Below are 15934 nucleotides of genomic sequence, written 5' to 3'. Positions count from 1 at the left end.
TCCCTGAGCCCTCCCTGCCAACCGACTCAGGCCCGGACACACCTGAGCTTGTAAATTCCCTTCTTTTTCTTTAATGTGGGAGAGGCTGGGGCTGGGGAATGCAGCGTCCAGACGACTGGACGTCCTGTCCAGGAGAAGGGGTCAACATGGATCCTGGCTTTTATCTCACTCATGTCTCCGTGGCCCTGAATCCAGTCCTGGGCCATAGCATCGCTGGCTTTTGGCTTCCTGCCCAGGCCTCACTCACACCTCTACCGAACCTGGCTGTCTCAGGTGCTGCTGAAGGAGCTGGATGTTGTGTAGCAGCTTCTTCTGGTGGCCAGCCAGGGTGATGCCCAGGGCGGGCAGGTCTCTGGTGGGGAGGGAGAAGGTCAGATGGAGGCCTGCTTCTCCAAGATCCCAGACATGCCACCCTCCCTCGAGTCAGGCCCCACATCCTTGCCCCCTCCTCCCCAAATCCCCACTTACTCCAGACTCAGCTGAGCCACATCGCTGAAGGTGCAAAGGCCGAACTTGGAGAAGTTGTCCTGATAGCACTCCAGCCCAATGGCCGAGAGCCAGGCCTGGGGTGAGTCCAGGCAAGGGAAGTCCAGGGCCACGGGATTCAGGAGCGCCTGGGAAGGTCTAAGGTGGGAAGGGGCAGGCAGGTCAGGCTCTCCTCTTCATCTTAGCCCTCTCTCCTCAGTTCCCTTTCTGGTTTGTATCTACCCTCCCTAGTTTCCCCAGGCTCCAACCCCAAGCTCCAGACCTGTCCCCGGGGGCCCCATCCGCTTGCAAGGTGTCTGGTTTGCGGATCATCTTGTCAAAGGCAGCGACCAGTTGGTCAAAGTGAGGCCTCCGGGCACGATCCTTCTGCCATGTGTCAAGCATCAGCAGATGTAGTCCGGGTGGACAACCTGGAGGTGGGGGCAGCCGGAACTCCTGTTCTATTGCATTTAGTACCTAGGGGGCCAGGAAACACAGTGATGGGAAGCTATTGCTAGTAGAGAGGAGTGTTAGGAGGAAAAAGCGGGGAAGGTGGTAGCTTGGAGTCAGAGGCAGCATTGAGGCAGGAGGGGGGAAGGACTCCCCCTCCCCCCAAAGAGGCTGGTCTGGTTTCACCAGTTCTGAAGACTTTCCCATGTGAGCAGACTAAAGAATGGAGGGCTCAGAGCACAGAAGGGACGCAGGAGGAGCGCCAAGGTGGAGCCAGGGCAGGCGAAGCACTCACCTCCTGCTCAGTCATGTCCCAGTAAGGCCGTTCCCCATAGCTCATCACTTCCCACATGAGGATCCCAAAGCTCCAGACATCGCTGGCCGTGCTGTGCTTCCCGTGCGTGATGACCTCGGGCGCGGCCCAGCGCAGCAGAGAACTTGGACCCTGAGAGGCAGAGGCCACAAGAACACAGAGGGAATCACACTGACCCCGCTGGGATCGGAGTTCAGGGTCTCCTTAACGACCCTGCAGGGTGGATGGCCAGGGGATGCAGGCTCTGAGGTGCAGAGAACATGAACTTGTGCCAGCTAATAGGGGATGGGGGTGGGGGAGGAGGAGGAGGGAAGGCAGGCGCTGGATGGGACTTCTGTAGACCTCCTGTCCTCCCCAATTCCTTTCTGCGCCTTAGTCCCTGAAATCCCTCCATGGCCCCTCACGCAGACTTGTCTCTCCCATCACAGGGGGAAAGCCTCCAACCCCCCTGTCCCCCAATCCTCTATTATCCCACCTGAGTGGCCCACCCCAGATCCCGTTCCACCCCCCCAGCACCTGCTGAAGGATTCCAAGCCCACTGGATCCAGGACTCACCTGAGGATGGTAACCCAGGCGGGCCACTTTGCACACCAGGTGGCTATTCACGAGCACGCTTTGGGCAGAGAGGGCGCGGTGCACAAAGGCAAAGCTGGACAGGTACTGCATGGCGGCGGCCACCCCCCTCTGCATGGCCACCAGCTGCAGGCTGCTGAACTGGCCCTCCCGTTGCTGAAGGGCAGGGGGCAGAGGTCAGTGAGGAAGGCAGGGCCACTGGCACGCCAGAGCAGTGTGGGAGGGCAGAGGTGAATTTGGTGACGCCCACCCCGGACAAGGCAGGGAGCGAAGCTCCCCCAGACCCAAGAAATCCCCCTCCCTTCCCTGCAAGCCGGAACTGACCCTGAGGAAGCTGTCCAGGGGTCCAAGCTCCATGAGCTCTGTCAGCACCATGAGAGGCCGGCTCTTGGTGACTACACCCTCCAGCCGCAGGATGTTGGGGTGCTGGAACTGGCCCAGCAGTGCGGCCCGGCCAAGGAAGGTCATCTGTAGGCTCTCTGCACCCCCAGCCCACAGGGCCTGGATGGCCACGGCCTGTTCCCGCCTTCCCCGCGGCTGCAGGCGGCCTCGACGCACTTCTCCGAAGGACCCTGGGAGAAGAGGCGTCAGAGGGTTCAAGGAAGGACCAGCAGTGTTCCACTGTGTTTAGATACCCCAGCCCTCCAGCCCTCCAGAGCTTCCCTGTCCCTGTGGTACCTGCCCCAATGACCTCTTCAATCTTGATATACGCGGGGTCCACCTCTCGGGCAAGCTCTCGGATGGCCTGGCAGGGGTCCTCATAGGTCGAGGGGTCAATGTAATACTTGACCCCAAGTCCTGCAGGATGGGGCATGCTCTAAGGATGTGTGCTTCAAGGCTGGGTACCCAGATACTCAGACGTGCCTTCTCCCCTCTGGGAGAGGGTGTAGAGGGCACCCTCCGCCCCCCCCCCACCACCCCAGCCCCAAATCCCCTAACCCCAGCTCCACTCTGTGACCCCACCTGGGCTGCTGTACTGCTGTAGTTGCTCCGTGTAGCCGGTCCCACGGCGCTTCCTGAGGGATAAACCAACAACCTGGAATGATGCCCCCATTTCTGCCCCGTGGTGCCACCCTGCCGGGAAGTCTGTCCAACCGAGGTCCCGAGGGGACAGGACACTGCCAGGCCCCTCCTCTCTACGGCTGCACAAGGCTCAGGGCCGCTCCAGGGAGAAGGGTGTGGGGTGGGTGCTATGGCTCTGAAGCCAGCAGGGCTTGAACGGGGCTGGGCAGGTTGGGCGGGAGTGGCAGGGGTCTCACCGCTGGAAGATGACCGCCAGCACGGTGATGGCTGCCAGCAGGAGGAAAGCCAAGGCCCCTAGGATAGAGCCAATCACCAAGGACAGCTTCTCTGGAAGCTGAGAGGACAGCTCACCTAAGGGACCAGCACTGGGGTCACAGGGAGCCAAGCCTGATATAAACACAAGAGAGCAGCCGCACCCCACTCGCCTGCACACAGGCATGCACAATGGTCACGTATACACACTCCTGCAACACACACCCACTCACGTCTACACTTCACCCGCCACAACCCCCAGAGCATACACGATGTGTGTGTGTATGTGTGTGTCTGCAACCCCACAAGCATTCCTCCCATAGCCCCAAGGTCAGGGGGTCAGCCACCGATCTCCAATTGGAGGAGACTGGGTCAAGGTCATGGCAAGGACATCTGGGCCTCCCTCTTGCCCATCTAGGCCTCCCCTCACCTTGAGGCAGTGTCTGAAAATAGACTTTTCCCCCATAGGGTCCGTGGCCAGCTGCAGTCCGTGCCCGCACCTGGAAACCATAGATGTGCCCAGGGCTCAGCCGTGTCACAGTGGCAGTGTTGGTCTCGCTGGTCAGGGTGAAGGAGTGAGATTCATCTTCTGCCTGTGGGCAGCGGTCATTCGTTCACTTGAGGTCAAGCCTGGGCCCTGTGGCCCCCCTGCACCCCACTGCTGTCCGAGGTCTCCTCATTGCTCACACCTTCCCTTCCCGTGGGTGTGGCGCACCTGGTCATAGTAGCGGAGCTGGTAGTCTAGGATATTCCCGTTTGTCTGGTCAGGCTGTGGCCAGGACACGGTGATGCTGCTGGCCGCCCGGCTCACCTGGTGTACCACAGGGACTGCAGAGGGGACTGAATGGCAGGGCGGTGACGTTAGGAGGGAGCGGGAGTCTCTGGGATCAGCCTTGATCACGGGAGGCAAGGGTCCTCAGACCAGGGACTGGAGGGCAGGCAGGAAGGGGGTTCTGAGGAGTTGAGGCAGGACGTCCTTCCGGTGGACAAAGCGCTCACCTTCGTGGCTGGTGCTGACATTGATGGCTGCGGCCTGGGGTGGGTCAGGGCTGAGCTCCGACACCCCGTTGACAGCCTGCACTTCCAAGATGTAGGGGACGTGTGCTCGGAGCCCCCCGACTAACACTCGGCTCTCGGTCAGGCCCCTCTGGCGGGGGTCAAAATGCACCTCGTCCCTGCAGCGGCGACATGTGGCCCGGCCGCCGCCCTCCGGGTGGTCCCCGCATTCCTTGCACACGACATTGAAGAGCAGGTCTCCTCGGCCCCCCAACTCCTGGGGCAAACGCCAGTGAAGCATGAGCGCTGAGCCTTGTACCTCGAACCACAGTTCTCGGGGAGCCGATGGAGGGCCTGGGTGGGGTGGGAAGGGGGGAACGGGAGGGTGTGGGCCAGAAGGTGGGAGTCGGGACTCCCTCTTTCCCTGCCGTTGCACCCCACACCAGCCCTCCACTCCCAGGCTCTTTTCTGTGCCATGGTCCTTGGGGACTTACCAGTACAGGGAGCTTCTGGGGGGTCAGAACTGGCCCTGTAGAAGCCCTGGAGGCAGGGGCACACAGGAGCGGCAGGGTCAGGGGCGTGGCTACGGATGGGGCATGGAGAGCAGGGGGCATTCCCCGCCAAGGCCTTATAGGAACCCCTGGGGCAGGCTGAGGAGACAGAGAGGAGAACAAAGAGGGCATACTCTTTCCATTTGCCCCCAAGACCCTGGTGCACCTGCATAGCCCCCTTTCCTTTCCATAGCTCTCCATCCCTCCTGAGACCTGGCCCCGGCCCCCTCTTTCCTGCAGCAGAGATTTAGTCTCTCAGTCATGGGGAAAGAATTGCATTTCCACCAGTGACAGAGTGAGAAGGGCTGGGGGCTGCAGGTGGGCAAGGCCTGCCATGTCCTTCACCATACCTACCAGCACCTTCCACCTCCTTCCCAGATACCCACGGCAGACCGGGGCGCGGGACACAAAGGATTTGCCTCCTGTGCTAAGCCAAGAACTCAACAGTTGTTGATCTCTATCACATATTAGGCTGGCAAATCCCTGGGATTCTTGGCAATTGCTAGGGAAGGCTTTGCAGTTTCCAGAAATATCAAAAGGGTGGGTATGAGTTAACTCTGTGTGTTTTAGAAACTGAAATTGGGGGGAACAGGTCATTTCCTCATTTGGCTGCTTCCTGACCACAAGGGTTTTGGTATTCGGGAGAGGAGCGCGAGGTGAGGAACAGGGGAGGCGCTGGGCAGGTTAGGAAGGAGGGGTGCTGAGCAGGTGGGGCGGGCACGAACTCTCACCTTGGCAGATCTTGTCTCCACGCGCAGGCTGGTGGCCAGGCTGGCAGCGGCAGCCCCCGACAGCCACCATCCACTTGCCTTCCCCGTTACAGTGCAGCCTGGGGGGGCTGCCCCCTGCCTGGCCCCCTACTCCATCCTCCTCGGGCTCTGCGTGAGCCACACAGGTGCCCACGGCTGCCACCAGGGAGGCCCCCCCAGCTCCACTGGCCTGGGTCTCAGGGAAGGAGGCAAAGGCACGGAGAACAGTAGGGCAGGTGTAGGAGAACAACTTGACTGCGACAAGGGCCAGGCAGGCCCCGGTGTCCTGAAAGGCTACGTAGAAACCACGCTGGGTCAGAGGCCCAAAGCTCCGCTCTTTGACATTCAACTGCAGCCCAGCGCGCTGATGGGTCCTGTGAGGTCCCACGGTCCACGTGGAAGAGGAGGAGGAGGAGGTGAAGGAGGACGATGAGGCCGGAAAGCTCTCATCGGCTGCAATAGTGTCCACCTTGGTCCAGCGCTTGAGATGCCAGGCTGAAACGCTGTCCAGGCTGTCTGGCTCCTCGGCCTGGCGGTAGTACAGGGTGAAGGTCTCCCGGCAGGCGCCCCCACTCACACCCAGGCTGGAGCATGCCCTCACGGAGAAGTGCAGTCGGATGTGGACCCTCTGAGCCCCTCGCCGCTCCACGAAGTGTGTCTGCAACCAATTGTCCTGGGCAGTGCCGGGAGGGGCCCCTGCCACGTGGCATGCCTCGAAGGTCCTTGTCAGGCGCCGCTGGTCATCTAGAACGCTCACCTCGTCCCACTGCAGGAGGGGGGGCGAGAAATGGGACCAGGAGAAGTATTAGCTGTTCAGGGGTTAGAGAGGGATGGAGGGGAAGGTGACAGTAAAGGAGATGCCTCTATTCCACTGAGCCTTAAAATGGACACAAGCCAAGCACAGAGTGGATGCCTTTCCATCTTATTCCTCTAGGGGGGAGTCTTACTCCCTTTACCCAGAATTCCCTTCCTGAGCAGGGCTCTCTAGGGGACTATGGGGATGGGGAAGAATGAATGAAGAGTGACACTCACTCCACCTGGTGGGTAGGTGAGCCAGCCGATCTCAGAGGTCTCTCCTGTGGTGTCCAGCAGCACCTCTGTCCAGAGATAAAGGGGGACATGTTGCCAAGCCTCCAGCTAGCACTATTAACCCCCAGTCCACCCCCATGGAGAAGGAAGGAGTTCTCCTTCCCTGGTCCATTTAACTAGCCAGCAGGATCCCAACGCCAGGATCCTGTTTCTGAAATACATGATCGGGTCCTACATTTTCCTTTTTTGATGAAAGTCAGCCCTCTTGTCTGCCTTTTTTGAATCTTCTATTTCCCACCCACCCTAAGCTCCCCTGATAAGGGAAGGTCTCTGCCTCCTCTCCTTACCTTCCAGAGCCAGAACTGAGGGCCCCAGGACCAGGATCCACAGGCTGTACACCATGCCCGCCACTCGGTTCCCTGACTGGATAGTCCCTTCAGTAGCCATGGGACATCTTCAGGGTGCCCACCATTGCCCCGGCCATCACCCTGCTCCCTGGTGGGACTGAGGCTTTTTCAAAGCCTGAGGATCTGCAGCTAAGCTTGCTTCCTAGAAAGACACAGAATCAGAAGGGGTAGGAGAGAGGATCCATACACAGCCCAGCTGCCCACACCGGGTCCTGGGTCATCTGCAGCTCTCACTGTCTGTAGTGAGTCATGCAGGCTCGACCTGCATGGGAGATCATGTACCAGGTTGCTCAGCCCTACTCCCTATGTGAAAGTGTCTTAGGGGTCTCCTTAGAGGAGCATAGGGTAATGCCGGCTCAGTTTTACTTTTACTCTTTTCTTCTGGAAGAAGTTATTACAATTTTCCCGTTTACTCTCCTCCCCTGCTCTGCCAGCCACCCGGTATGGAAATTAGAAAACTGTTCTTGTTAAAGACAGGTGGCGCAGAAGATTTTCTATCCTTAAAGACACTTGAATTCTCCCGGTGCTAGTGTGTCCCCCCCGCCCAGCCCCCGCTCTCACCCCCTGTAATACCACTATGGATGCTCCAGACATTTCACGGAGGCAGTGAAGTGTGAAGGACACAGAGAGATGGCTGTGGGGTATGAGGAAGAGAAGGTGGAACAGATGTAGAAAGAGCACAGGCATCAAGATTCTGAAAGATAAATGAGGTTGTGTAAGAAGAGGATAGTGATGTAGGCACACTTTCTGAACAAAGATTCTCTACCCTAAGGGGGGCATTCCCTCCCATGGCTTACAGAAAAAGCGTAGAACATAGGAAAAGATGCATCGTTTGCTCATATTTAAAGGAAAGCCTATTGGAACAACAGTGATGTGTCGTTTGTTATAGACTGGATGTTTATATACTGGCCACTGTGGTGATAGTATTAGGAAGCCAGGCATCTAGGAGATAATTAAGTCATAAGGATTTATAAGAAGGGGATTAGTGGTCTTAGAAAAGAGACCCCCAAAGGGATTTCCAGCTCCCTCTCTCCATAGTATAAAAGAACTATTTACAACCAAGGAAGGGAGCCCTTACAAGTACCCAATCATGCGGGCGCTTCTGATCTCAGACTGGCCTTCCGAACACTAACAAATAACTTTTTATTGTTTCTAAGTCACTTGATCTGTGACATTTTTGTTATTGCAGGTGGAATTGATTATGTGACATCATTGCTACCTATGAGATGGATAAGATACCATGCTGGAGAAAATACGAGTAACAGGGTTTCTTCAATGTGTGGCTGCTTAGGAGTTCACACTGTAATACTGATGCATGGACGGCAGCTGCTATAGGCATCTAGTGGCTCTACTTCTAGGAAATTCTTCAGGTGCACCATATTAGTTTGAAGAAGAAAATCCTGTGGACTGTGTGTGTGTGTGTGTGTGTGTGTGTGTGTGTGTGTGTGTGTGTGTGTGTGTGTGTGTGCGCGTGCTCATATGTGTGTGTGCGCGCGCGCATGTGTGTCTATGTATACTAGGGTTTGAACTGAAGGCCAGAGTGCTTTCCCTTTGCTCAAGGTTAGTGCTCTACCACTTTAGCCACACTCCACTTCTGGTTTTTTTGATGGCTCACTGGAGAAAAGCCTCTTTAAAACTTTCCTGCTGGCTTCAAACTTTGATCCTCAGATCTCAGGCTCCGGTGTAGCTGGGATTACAGGTCTGAGCCTGGTGGCAGCATGAGCGTCTGTGAATTGCTTATAGGGGAAAGACTGTCTATGAATAGAAAGATGGTTGGGAGATGGTGACACATTCTTAACAAGGCGCATGGGCTGTTTATGTGCAGATATGAAAATGATTTCCACGTGAAAGGAGGATGTGAAAAACAGTGTCATCTCCCACTTTCAAGCTTAAGAGGAACAAATACATATGTATGGGAGGGTATTTTGGGAGGGATATATGCAACTTGAAGAGAAAGAAAAAGAAGGAGATTGGGGGGCACAGGGAGATTTATTTCTTGTTGTAGTCTAAGTTCTATATTTAAAATGTTCGTGCATGTAATATCTTTTCAACTAAATCATTAAAAGTTTCTTTTAAGAGTATAGTTAACTTTCTAGTAAGATGAATCAAAAATACTGACTATGCCCTAAGAGTAATTTCTCTGTACGCCTGGCTTAGGAAACCTGTCTGAGTCTCTGAAAGCCAGAGCACGAAGCCTACAAGCTAGGCCTGTAGGCGTGGCCCTAGGGCTACAGGAAGACCAGAGGACCAGGAATCTTCTCTGTTTATTGATCTAGAGATGGGTGGTACTCTGTCTCTCTCCGCTGTTTTGTCTCAAAGTCTGTGTGTTGCCCAGACAAGACAATTTGACTGATTTACTACGGTTGAGAAAAATAAGCGGGGGAAGCATGATGCTCACATTGCTCACAAGAAAGGACTTGCCCCCTTGGATATGTGTGGCCTTGTGACCCAATGGAACCAAAACCAAGCCATGAAACCACACTTCACTATGATCAATAATAAAACTTATAATTTAATTCTTGCACCCTTCCTTTCTCATCTGGCCATGGTAACTGTGCTGTAAGATGAAATCTTCAGTGTCAGCCTCATAAAGCTCTCATGGAGAGACACCTTTTCTACATTCTTATAGGTCGAGGTATAGTGGCCATCTTCCAATTAGTCACTGAAACCAACCATCCCTCTGATACTCTATGCACAAAATAATTCAACTCAGAGCCTGTGGAAGCAACTAAGAGGCACTTACACATAATAATTAGTTCCTAAAAAAACATAGAGAGGGTTGGGAAGGTGGCTCAGTGGTAAAGCACTTGCCTTGCATACATGAGGCCCTGGATTCGATTCCTCAGCACCACAGAAGCAAAAAAGAAAAAAGCCAGAAGTGGCGCTGTGGCTCAAGTGGTAGAGCGTCAGCCTTGAGCTGAAGAGCTGAGGGATAGTGCCCAGGCCCAGAGTTCAAACCCCATGACCGGAACCCCCCCCAAAAAAACAAACAAACATAGAGATTCTCTTCAAATAACTCCTAAACACTTCTGGGATCATTCACAGATTACCTACCAGTACAAGAGAAGAGAAGGGAGATAACAGAATAAGAGTACACAATGCCCTCTTCATTTCCACAACGCTGGTCTATCAACACTAGTTGTTTAGTAAACATCTGGAACAATTCACGGTGCAGGTCCAACCACCCAAATCTAAAAACTTCCTTGGAGGACTTGCTAGACACACCAAAGCAAATCAGATTCTGTCCAGAGCCACAGCCTTCCAGCACAGGCTTATCAAGAACAGAATATGCCCAAAGCAAGCTTGTAGGCCAGGAAGATTGTTTCACTGTTTTTCCCAGAAGATACTCCATAAAATAGGCTCTTTGCAGCCGAACACGCACACATTCTGTAATCTGTATACAAAGTAACAATAAACACTGCCCACCTAAACTTACAACTAGACAATTATGGAGAAGAAATAATAAGTGTTTTGTTAACATCACAATGATATTTTTGCCATTGTTGTCTGAAAGAGAACAATGCAAGATAGGAAAAGATGCACCACCAGAAATATTGGTTGTACAGCATGGAACATTCTAGAACATGAGAAAGGGCAAGATGTTGGCTTTGATGACACATAAAAGTAACACTGTTTGGGGACTGCAATATGGTGTTCTGGCGTAGAACCTATCATGCATCTTTATGACAACATGAAGCTGGCCTTTCTCTGAAAGATCCAGAAAAGAGTAAAAGCAATTATAAAATATGCCAAAGACACTTAGCTTCTGTCTTCAAGAATCAGAAAGAATAAATGGAAACACTACATGTAGATTGCTGCTTGAGCCACTTTTTTTTTTTTTGAAATTTTACTAAGAACAAAGGTAATCAATTAAAAAGAAACAAAGATCTTAAAGGAATCCAGAAGTGTATTCTCATGTTGGATGAGAATTCCTTTCAGATTCAGACACAGAATATTGAACGTTAAAAAGAAGTGTCTTCAGGGAGGGGGGAAAAGTTGCTGAGTCAGAATAGGCAATTTGATCAGGTCTTGCTTCTCTGACAAATCAATGATCATTTTTAATATATAAAACTAATGTTCAGTGTATCTGTCTTAAGACAAAGAAAATAAGAGAGGAGGAAAGCTTAAGATATGGAATAAATTGCTGTCAACTAATTCATACCACCACAGGTTCTTCTGAAGCAAGTTTCAAAGGTAGAAAAACAGGAGACAAGAACACAAGTACAGCTCATGCCTGGAATATTAAACAGGTAGGACTTAGAAAATGACTTTCGAAGACAGCTTCGTTGGTTCTAGGAATGCAACATCTCTGCATTTGGTCCAGGAGAGCATCCTGAACACAGCCCAGTACATCCCTGTGGCCACACAGGGGTGGAGACCGATGGAAGGTATGACCTACAAGGCCAGGACCCTAACTCCTCTTTCTCCTAGCCTTCCTGCCATTCCTCTGTCTACTACAGCTCATAAGAAGAAATGGCCAGGGTTTAGAAATCCTGCAACAAAAAAAAAAAGTCCAGAAAACTGGTCTCAATCAGGAAAACATTCATATTTCAAATGTGTACAAAGTTTTAAAAATATAAAACACTCGAAGCAGCAAAAAATGTGGATGTAGAATGATAGCTCAGAAAATGAGACTGATTAGACAAAGTTTCCTGTGATTAAAAAAAAATAAAACCCCAGCTCGGTTTCTGTAGATAACACTTTCTGTCTTTTTGATACAGAGGAGACGTTAGAGCCTGCCACACTTCTGTGGTTTATAAAAAAGCAAGGAAAAGTCTTGGGCAGCAAGGTTGTATTTTATTTTCAGAAACTGGCAAAAATTAGAGATGTAGAAATGTAGCTCGTAGAGCATTGCTTATGCAGTCTGTTCTCTATGAAAAATGAAAGATTTGAAAGCATATTCAATTAGCAAATCTGTAAGAGCTTTAAAAATTAACTGCTAAAATTAAATGTTAAGTACCTATACTTTGTAAAACAAATCCAGCTTACTTAATAGAGTTTCCGCATCTCGATCTACAAAGTAATTTTTTAAAAAAATTGATCATATAAGCCAAATTGGCCTGAAAGAAGGTATGACAGAGATATATTAGATCATTAAAACTAGCTGTGGTAGGAGGTAGAGGATGTAGAGATGGAGGATGTAGGTGGGGATAATTAATTTTGTCTTACACCTCTCTGGATATTCTTCTTGTTACAACAGCATACCTTATTTTTATAGTTAAAAATCTAAACAAGGAAAGGAAGATGCTTTTATAACCTAGACAAACACAGCCTCTATTTACATTGAATCTCTTCTTCCTTTTACCTTCTGGATTTGAAAATATCTAAGGATCTTCTTCGATGGTAAAAGGAAAATAGAGACAGAGTGGAGCAGTTGAAGGCCAGATAAACTTTTATCCCTGGATATTCTCTTAAAACCCCCTCTCCCAAGAAGTTCAAATCAGCCTCAAGTTTCTCTCCTACAAGGTCAAGTTAAGAACTGGGCCCACAGAAGGAAAGGGCCATGGAGGGGAATGGCTGTGGGGGCGGCTAGCCTATCAGAAAGGTATCATTGCTAGAAGAAACAGAGAAACAATTTGGCTCCAGATTGCTAGGCTGGCTGCTGTCCAGGAGAGGGAGTATCCCTGAGGACAAACAGGCCAGTGGTTTTAAGTCTGTGGCGGTTGCTGATCTGGCTCTTACACCTGTTAACTGCAGGGTGAGCGTTGGGGGGGGGGGGGGGGGGGGAGTCAGCCTATGGCCCTGTCCTCTGTCCTGCTCAGCAGCTTTTCAACGCCCAGGAAATTCCAGCATAATCCATGCTCAGCCTGTACTCTTTCATCTGTATGCTGGAGATCCTCAGAGTAGCTCTCTCCGTGCTCTGGCCTTCTGCCTTGAAAAAAAAAATCCCATCGGGCTTTAGGTGGCAGCTAAGACAGACAGGGAGGAGGAGGCAGCTGTCCTCTGGCTCTCGACCTCTCTGCTGTCCAGGATGGAGAAGCTAATTGGTGGACTATTTAGCTGAGGGCAGTCCTGAGGTCCCCGGAGGCCTCCTGCCTCTCAGAATGTCCTCCAGTTCATGCCCACTCATGAGACACATGTGCCTCCTACTCCCAGGCCTAGGGAGCCTTTTAAAATGCAGCCAGTGCCTGGATCTAGCCAGACAGAAGGCAGAGAATGAGCCATTCTAACTACGTATTAACCGGCCCATGCATGTCTCTGGGAGACAGTGCTAAGGAGAGTTCTGGAACAAGTGGTACATGTGTAGAAGGGATGAGGAGTGAAAGGTGGTGGCAAAAGCTAGGTGAGGGCAAGATGCAGCACCTTTGTCCGCAGGTGCCTGGGGGTATGTCTACCAGGCAGAAGGCTAAGGAATGCATATGAATGTGGTGGGCGGCAGCAGGCAGCTGGGAGGTGTGTTTATGTGTTTGTGTATGGCTGGTTCTGTAAGGGGTCCTGGGAGCTCTTGTTCCTTTTCTGGAGGCCCTGTAACACCCCAAGTCCAGCTGGGAAACAGTCCCCTTGGGGATGCTTCCAGAGAGAGAGCCAAACAGAGAAAGGGAAACCGAGTCTTCATGCCTTCCAGACACTGCCAATCCCTTTCCACCTGGGGTGCGGAGGTCTTGGGCCCCCTTGAGGCCAGGGTGGAAGGAATGGAGAGGAGCTGGGAGGGCTGTCTGCTGTCCACCACTCAGCCATCTAGGTCTATGACTCCCAGCATTCTAGAAACTGCGCTGTCCTGGCCACCTTCTTACACTCTTAACAGACCAACAGACGCCAATGGAACAACCTTCTACCTAGGTCATTTAGGTCCGAAACACCACCCATCCCTATCTTCCTCCAAGGAAAATGTCCACTGCCCTGAAAAGGCTGGTGCTCAGCTGAGCAGCACCAAGTCCCCAGTGCCCTATTAGTGGGACAGCTGCCCCGGACTACAGAGAGCCCCCACCATTCCCAGCCTCGGGTCTCTCAGCTCAGAGCTATCATCTCCAGTTCCAGAGCCTGAGTCAAACTCCCAGGGCGGGTGGAAGGCCTGACTTAACTGACTGGGAACAGGCTGGGCAGATCTTCTCCATGGGCACTGCCAGGGACATTACAACATCGGCTCTGCTGGGCCTACGCCAGCCCCCCCAGGGATGGGAGGAGAGAGGGTGCCAGACTGCCAAGATCAGTAGGCAGGGGTGAAGGCACGCAGGGCCTAGCACCCAGATGTAGACAGGGGGTGGAGTCCTGTGCAGGGACTGGCAAGAGACTCTGGTTGCAATTCGGGGAGGGGGGGCGGGTCTGGGCAGGGAGCAGAATCTCAGCTAACACCTGCGGGGGAGAGAGTGGGGGGCACAGCCGACCAGGCTTCTGGCTCCTCCCAGCTCCTAGGGCATGGGAGGGAGCTCACTGGAGTTAGGATGGGCATTCCTTTTCAGAATGCTGACGGCCAGGCCTTTGGGAAGAACCCCCACAACGCCCAGGTCAGGACCCCTGAGCCAAAGCCGGAGGAAGGTCTCTGGGAACATGGTGGAAGGGGATCCTAATAGCCCAAGGTTCACGGCGCATCCACAAGCACGGCTGGTGGGGTAGGGTGGGGGGGTAAGAGTTCAACACCCCTTAAATCCCTGCTCTAGGTAGGTTCCCCCCAGGGGGTGCCCAGGCCCTGGCTGGGGCGGGGGGGGGGGAGAACCCATCTACTTTGCAAACCTGAGTCTCCCTGTCCGCAGGCGCGCTGACCCCGTCCCCCCCCACCCCAACTCCCCCAACGCCGCCCGCGGTTCCCGGGCTCACCTGGCTGCCGGCCTCAGCTCCGTGCGCTCTGCGCCCCCCGAGGCCGCGGCTCCCGGACCTCCGTCCCCAGAGCCGCGCGCGTCCTCTCCGGTCCGGGGACCCCCACCCCCTCCTCCCCTCGCCCCGTTCACCCGAGGCCCAGGTCCGCCGGGCGCCGGGGGCGGGGGGCGGTCTGCGGCTCCGGGGTGGACGGGGAGCCGGCGTCAGCGGCTGGGTCTGGAGGCGAACCCTCGCGCGGCAGGGTAGATGTGGGGGGAGGCAACCTCGAAGGGCCCCCCGCGCCGCGATCGCCCGTCCCCGAGCCGGGTCGCGGGTCTCGGCGCCCGCCGCCGCTCCCGAGCCGTGGCTGGAGCGATCGCAGCCCGGCCCGCCCCCTCTCCGCGTCCCCTCCCCGCCCGGCCCCTCGGGCCGCCCTCCCGCTCCGCTCTTCCGGGAGCCGAGCCCGCCCTCCCGGCCGAGGACGCGGGTGCGCGGTGCCCGCCGCTCCGCCCGGCGCGCGGGAGGTGGCGGGGCGCGGGGGGTGGAGGAGACGCGGGGCGCGCCCGGGATCCGCCGGGGCTCCGGGCCGGGGCGGGGGCCGCGCGGGGCGGCGGGCAAGGCAGGTTCAAGACCCGCACCCAAAGCTTCGCGAAGCGCCACTGGCGGGGAGCGCGCGCTCCGGGCTGCGCCACGGCCCCCCCCTCCCCGTGCCTCCCTCCCCTCCCCTCCCCTCCTCTCTCTCTTTTGGCTCTAACTCTAGAAACTAACGCCGCGGGGGCTTCCCACTCGGGTTGGCACTGAGGTGGGCGTGAGCCGCGGAGAGAAGGGGGTGAAGAGTAAACGCAATCTCGGCGGTGCCTGGCAGAGGCGGCGCGAGTCTGGTGCGGGGGACGGCGGGGAGATCGGAGGTGGGAAGCGACCCCGCGCTGGCCTCGCTCGAACTCCTCGCCCTGTGGCTGCCTGGATGTGGGTCCGTGTTTGGGGCTTCTGACGCGGCTTCTCGGCCTCCTCCCGAGGAGGGCGGGGGAGGCAGGGAAGCCTAGGGACGTCCCGAAGTGGGTGCCAGGCTGAGACACGGCCCGGGCAGGGCGCCGCACCTCTGGGCGCCCCGCGCCCCGTGGGGACGAGAGGCCGACCTCGAGCGCTCGGCTGTGCACCGAGGCGAGGTTGAAGATCCCTTCCCCGCCCCAGTGGAGGGATTGGGGGGGGGGGTCTCCTGGTCTCCTGGACGAAAAAGGGTTCCTCCCACCCCCATCTTCAACCCAGGACTGGATCTGGGGTCTATTGTTCGGGTCCTGGGGAGCTGGGCTGCGGCCTTCCCCCGAGGTGTTGCTGTCACCTGCTGGTTCTCGCAGGAAACACAGGAGCCGGCTGGAATGAGCTCTGGTCACA

At 54.8% G+C, this 15934-nt stretch overlaps 1 protein-coding gene across 1 annotated transcript; it reads right to left on the bottom strand.

The window, feature by feature from the left end:
* Nucleotides 1-43: 43 nt before the first annotated feature.
* Nucleotides 44-14864, bottom strand: Ephb6 (EPH receptor B6). The gene is made up of 17 exons (XM_042677132.1): nt 14564-14864; nt 6749-6950; nt 6405-6469; nt 5355-6138; nt 4567-4722; nt 4076-4426; nt 3792-3916; nt 3507-3669; nt 3061-3175; nt 2765-2817; nt 2480-2599; nt 2126-2373; nt 1784-1957; nt 1211-1360; nt 749-942; nt 469-624; nt 44-352 (listed from the first exon to the last, which is right to left on the bottom strand). The coding sequence occupies exons 2-17, from the start codon at nt 6846-6848 to the stop codon at nt 244-246; spliced, it is 3063 nt and encodes a 1020-aa protein (XP_042533066.1). The 5' UTR covers nt 6849-6950; nt 14564-14864; the 3' UTR covers nt 44-243.
* Nucleotides 14865-15934: the final 1070 nt, after the last annotated feature.

Source organism: Dipodomys spectabilis, unplaced genomic scaffold (assembly GCF_019054845.1).
Source record: "Dipodomys spectabilis isolate Male_0828 unplaced genomic scaffold, ASM1905484v1 ptg000034l, whole genome shotgun sequence".
Lineage (NCBI taxonomy): Eukaryota > Metazoa > Chordata > Mammalia > Rodentia > Heteromyidae > Dipodomys > Dipodomys spectabilis.
This window is presented reverse-complemented; position numbering and strand designations above follow the sequence as displayed.

What these genes read in the sequence shown, in the direction of transcription:
- Ephb6 (XM_042677132.1), bottom strand. Translation starts at nt 6,848, where the DNA reads ATGGCTACTGAAGGGACTATCCAGTCAGGGAACCGAGTGGCGGGCATG. An exon ending in TCACCTACCCACCAGGTGGA is followed by an intron (nt 6,139 to 6,404) that starts GTGAGTGTCACT and finishes CCCCTCCTGCAG; the next exon opens with TGGGACGAGGTGAGCGTTCT. An exon ending in GCCTGGGTTACCATCCTCAG is followed by an intron (nt 1,361 to 1,783) that starts GTGAGTCCTGGA and finishes TCTGCCTCTCAG; the next exon opens with GGTCCAAGTTCTCTGCTGCG.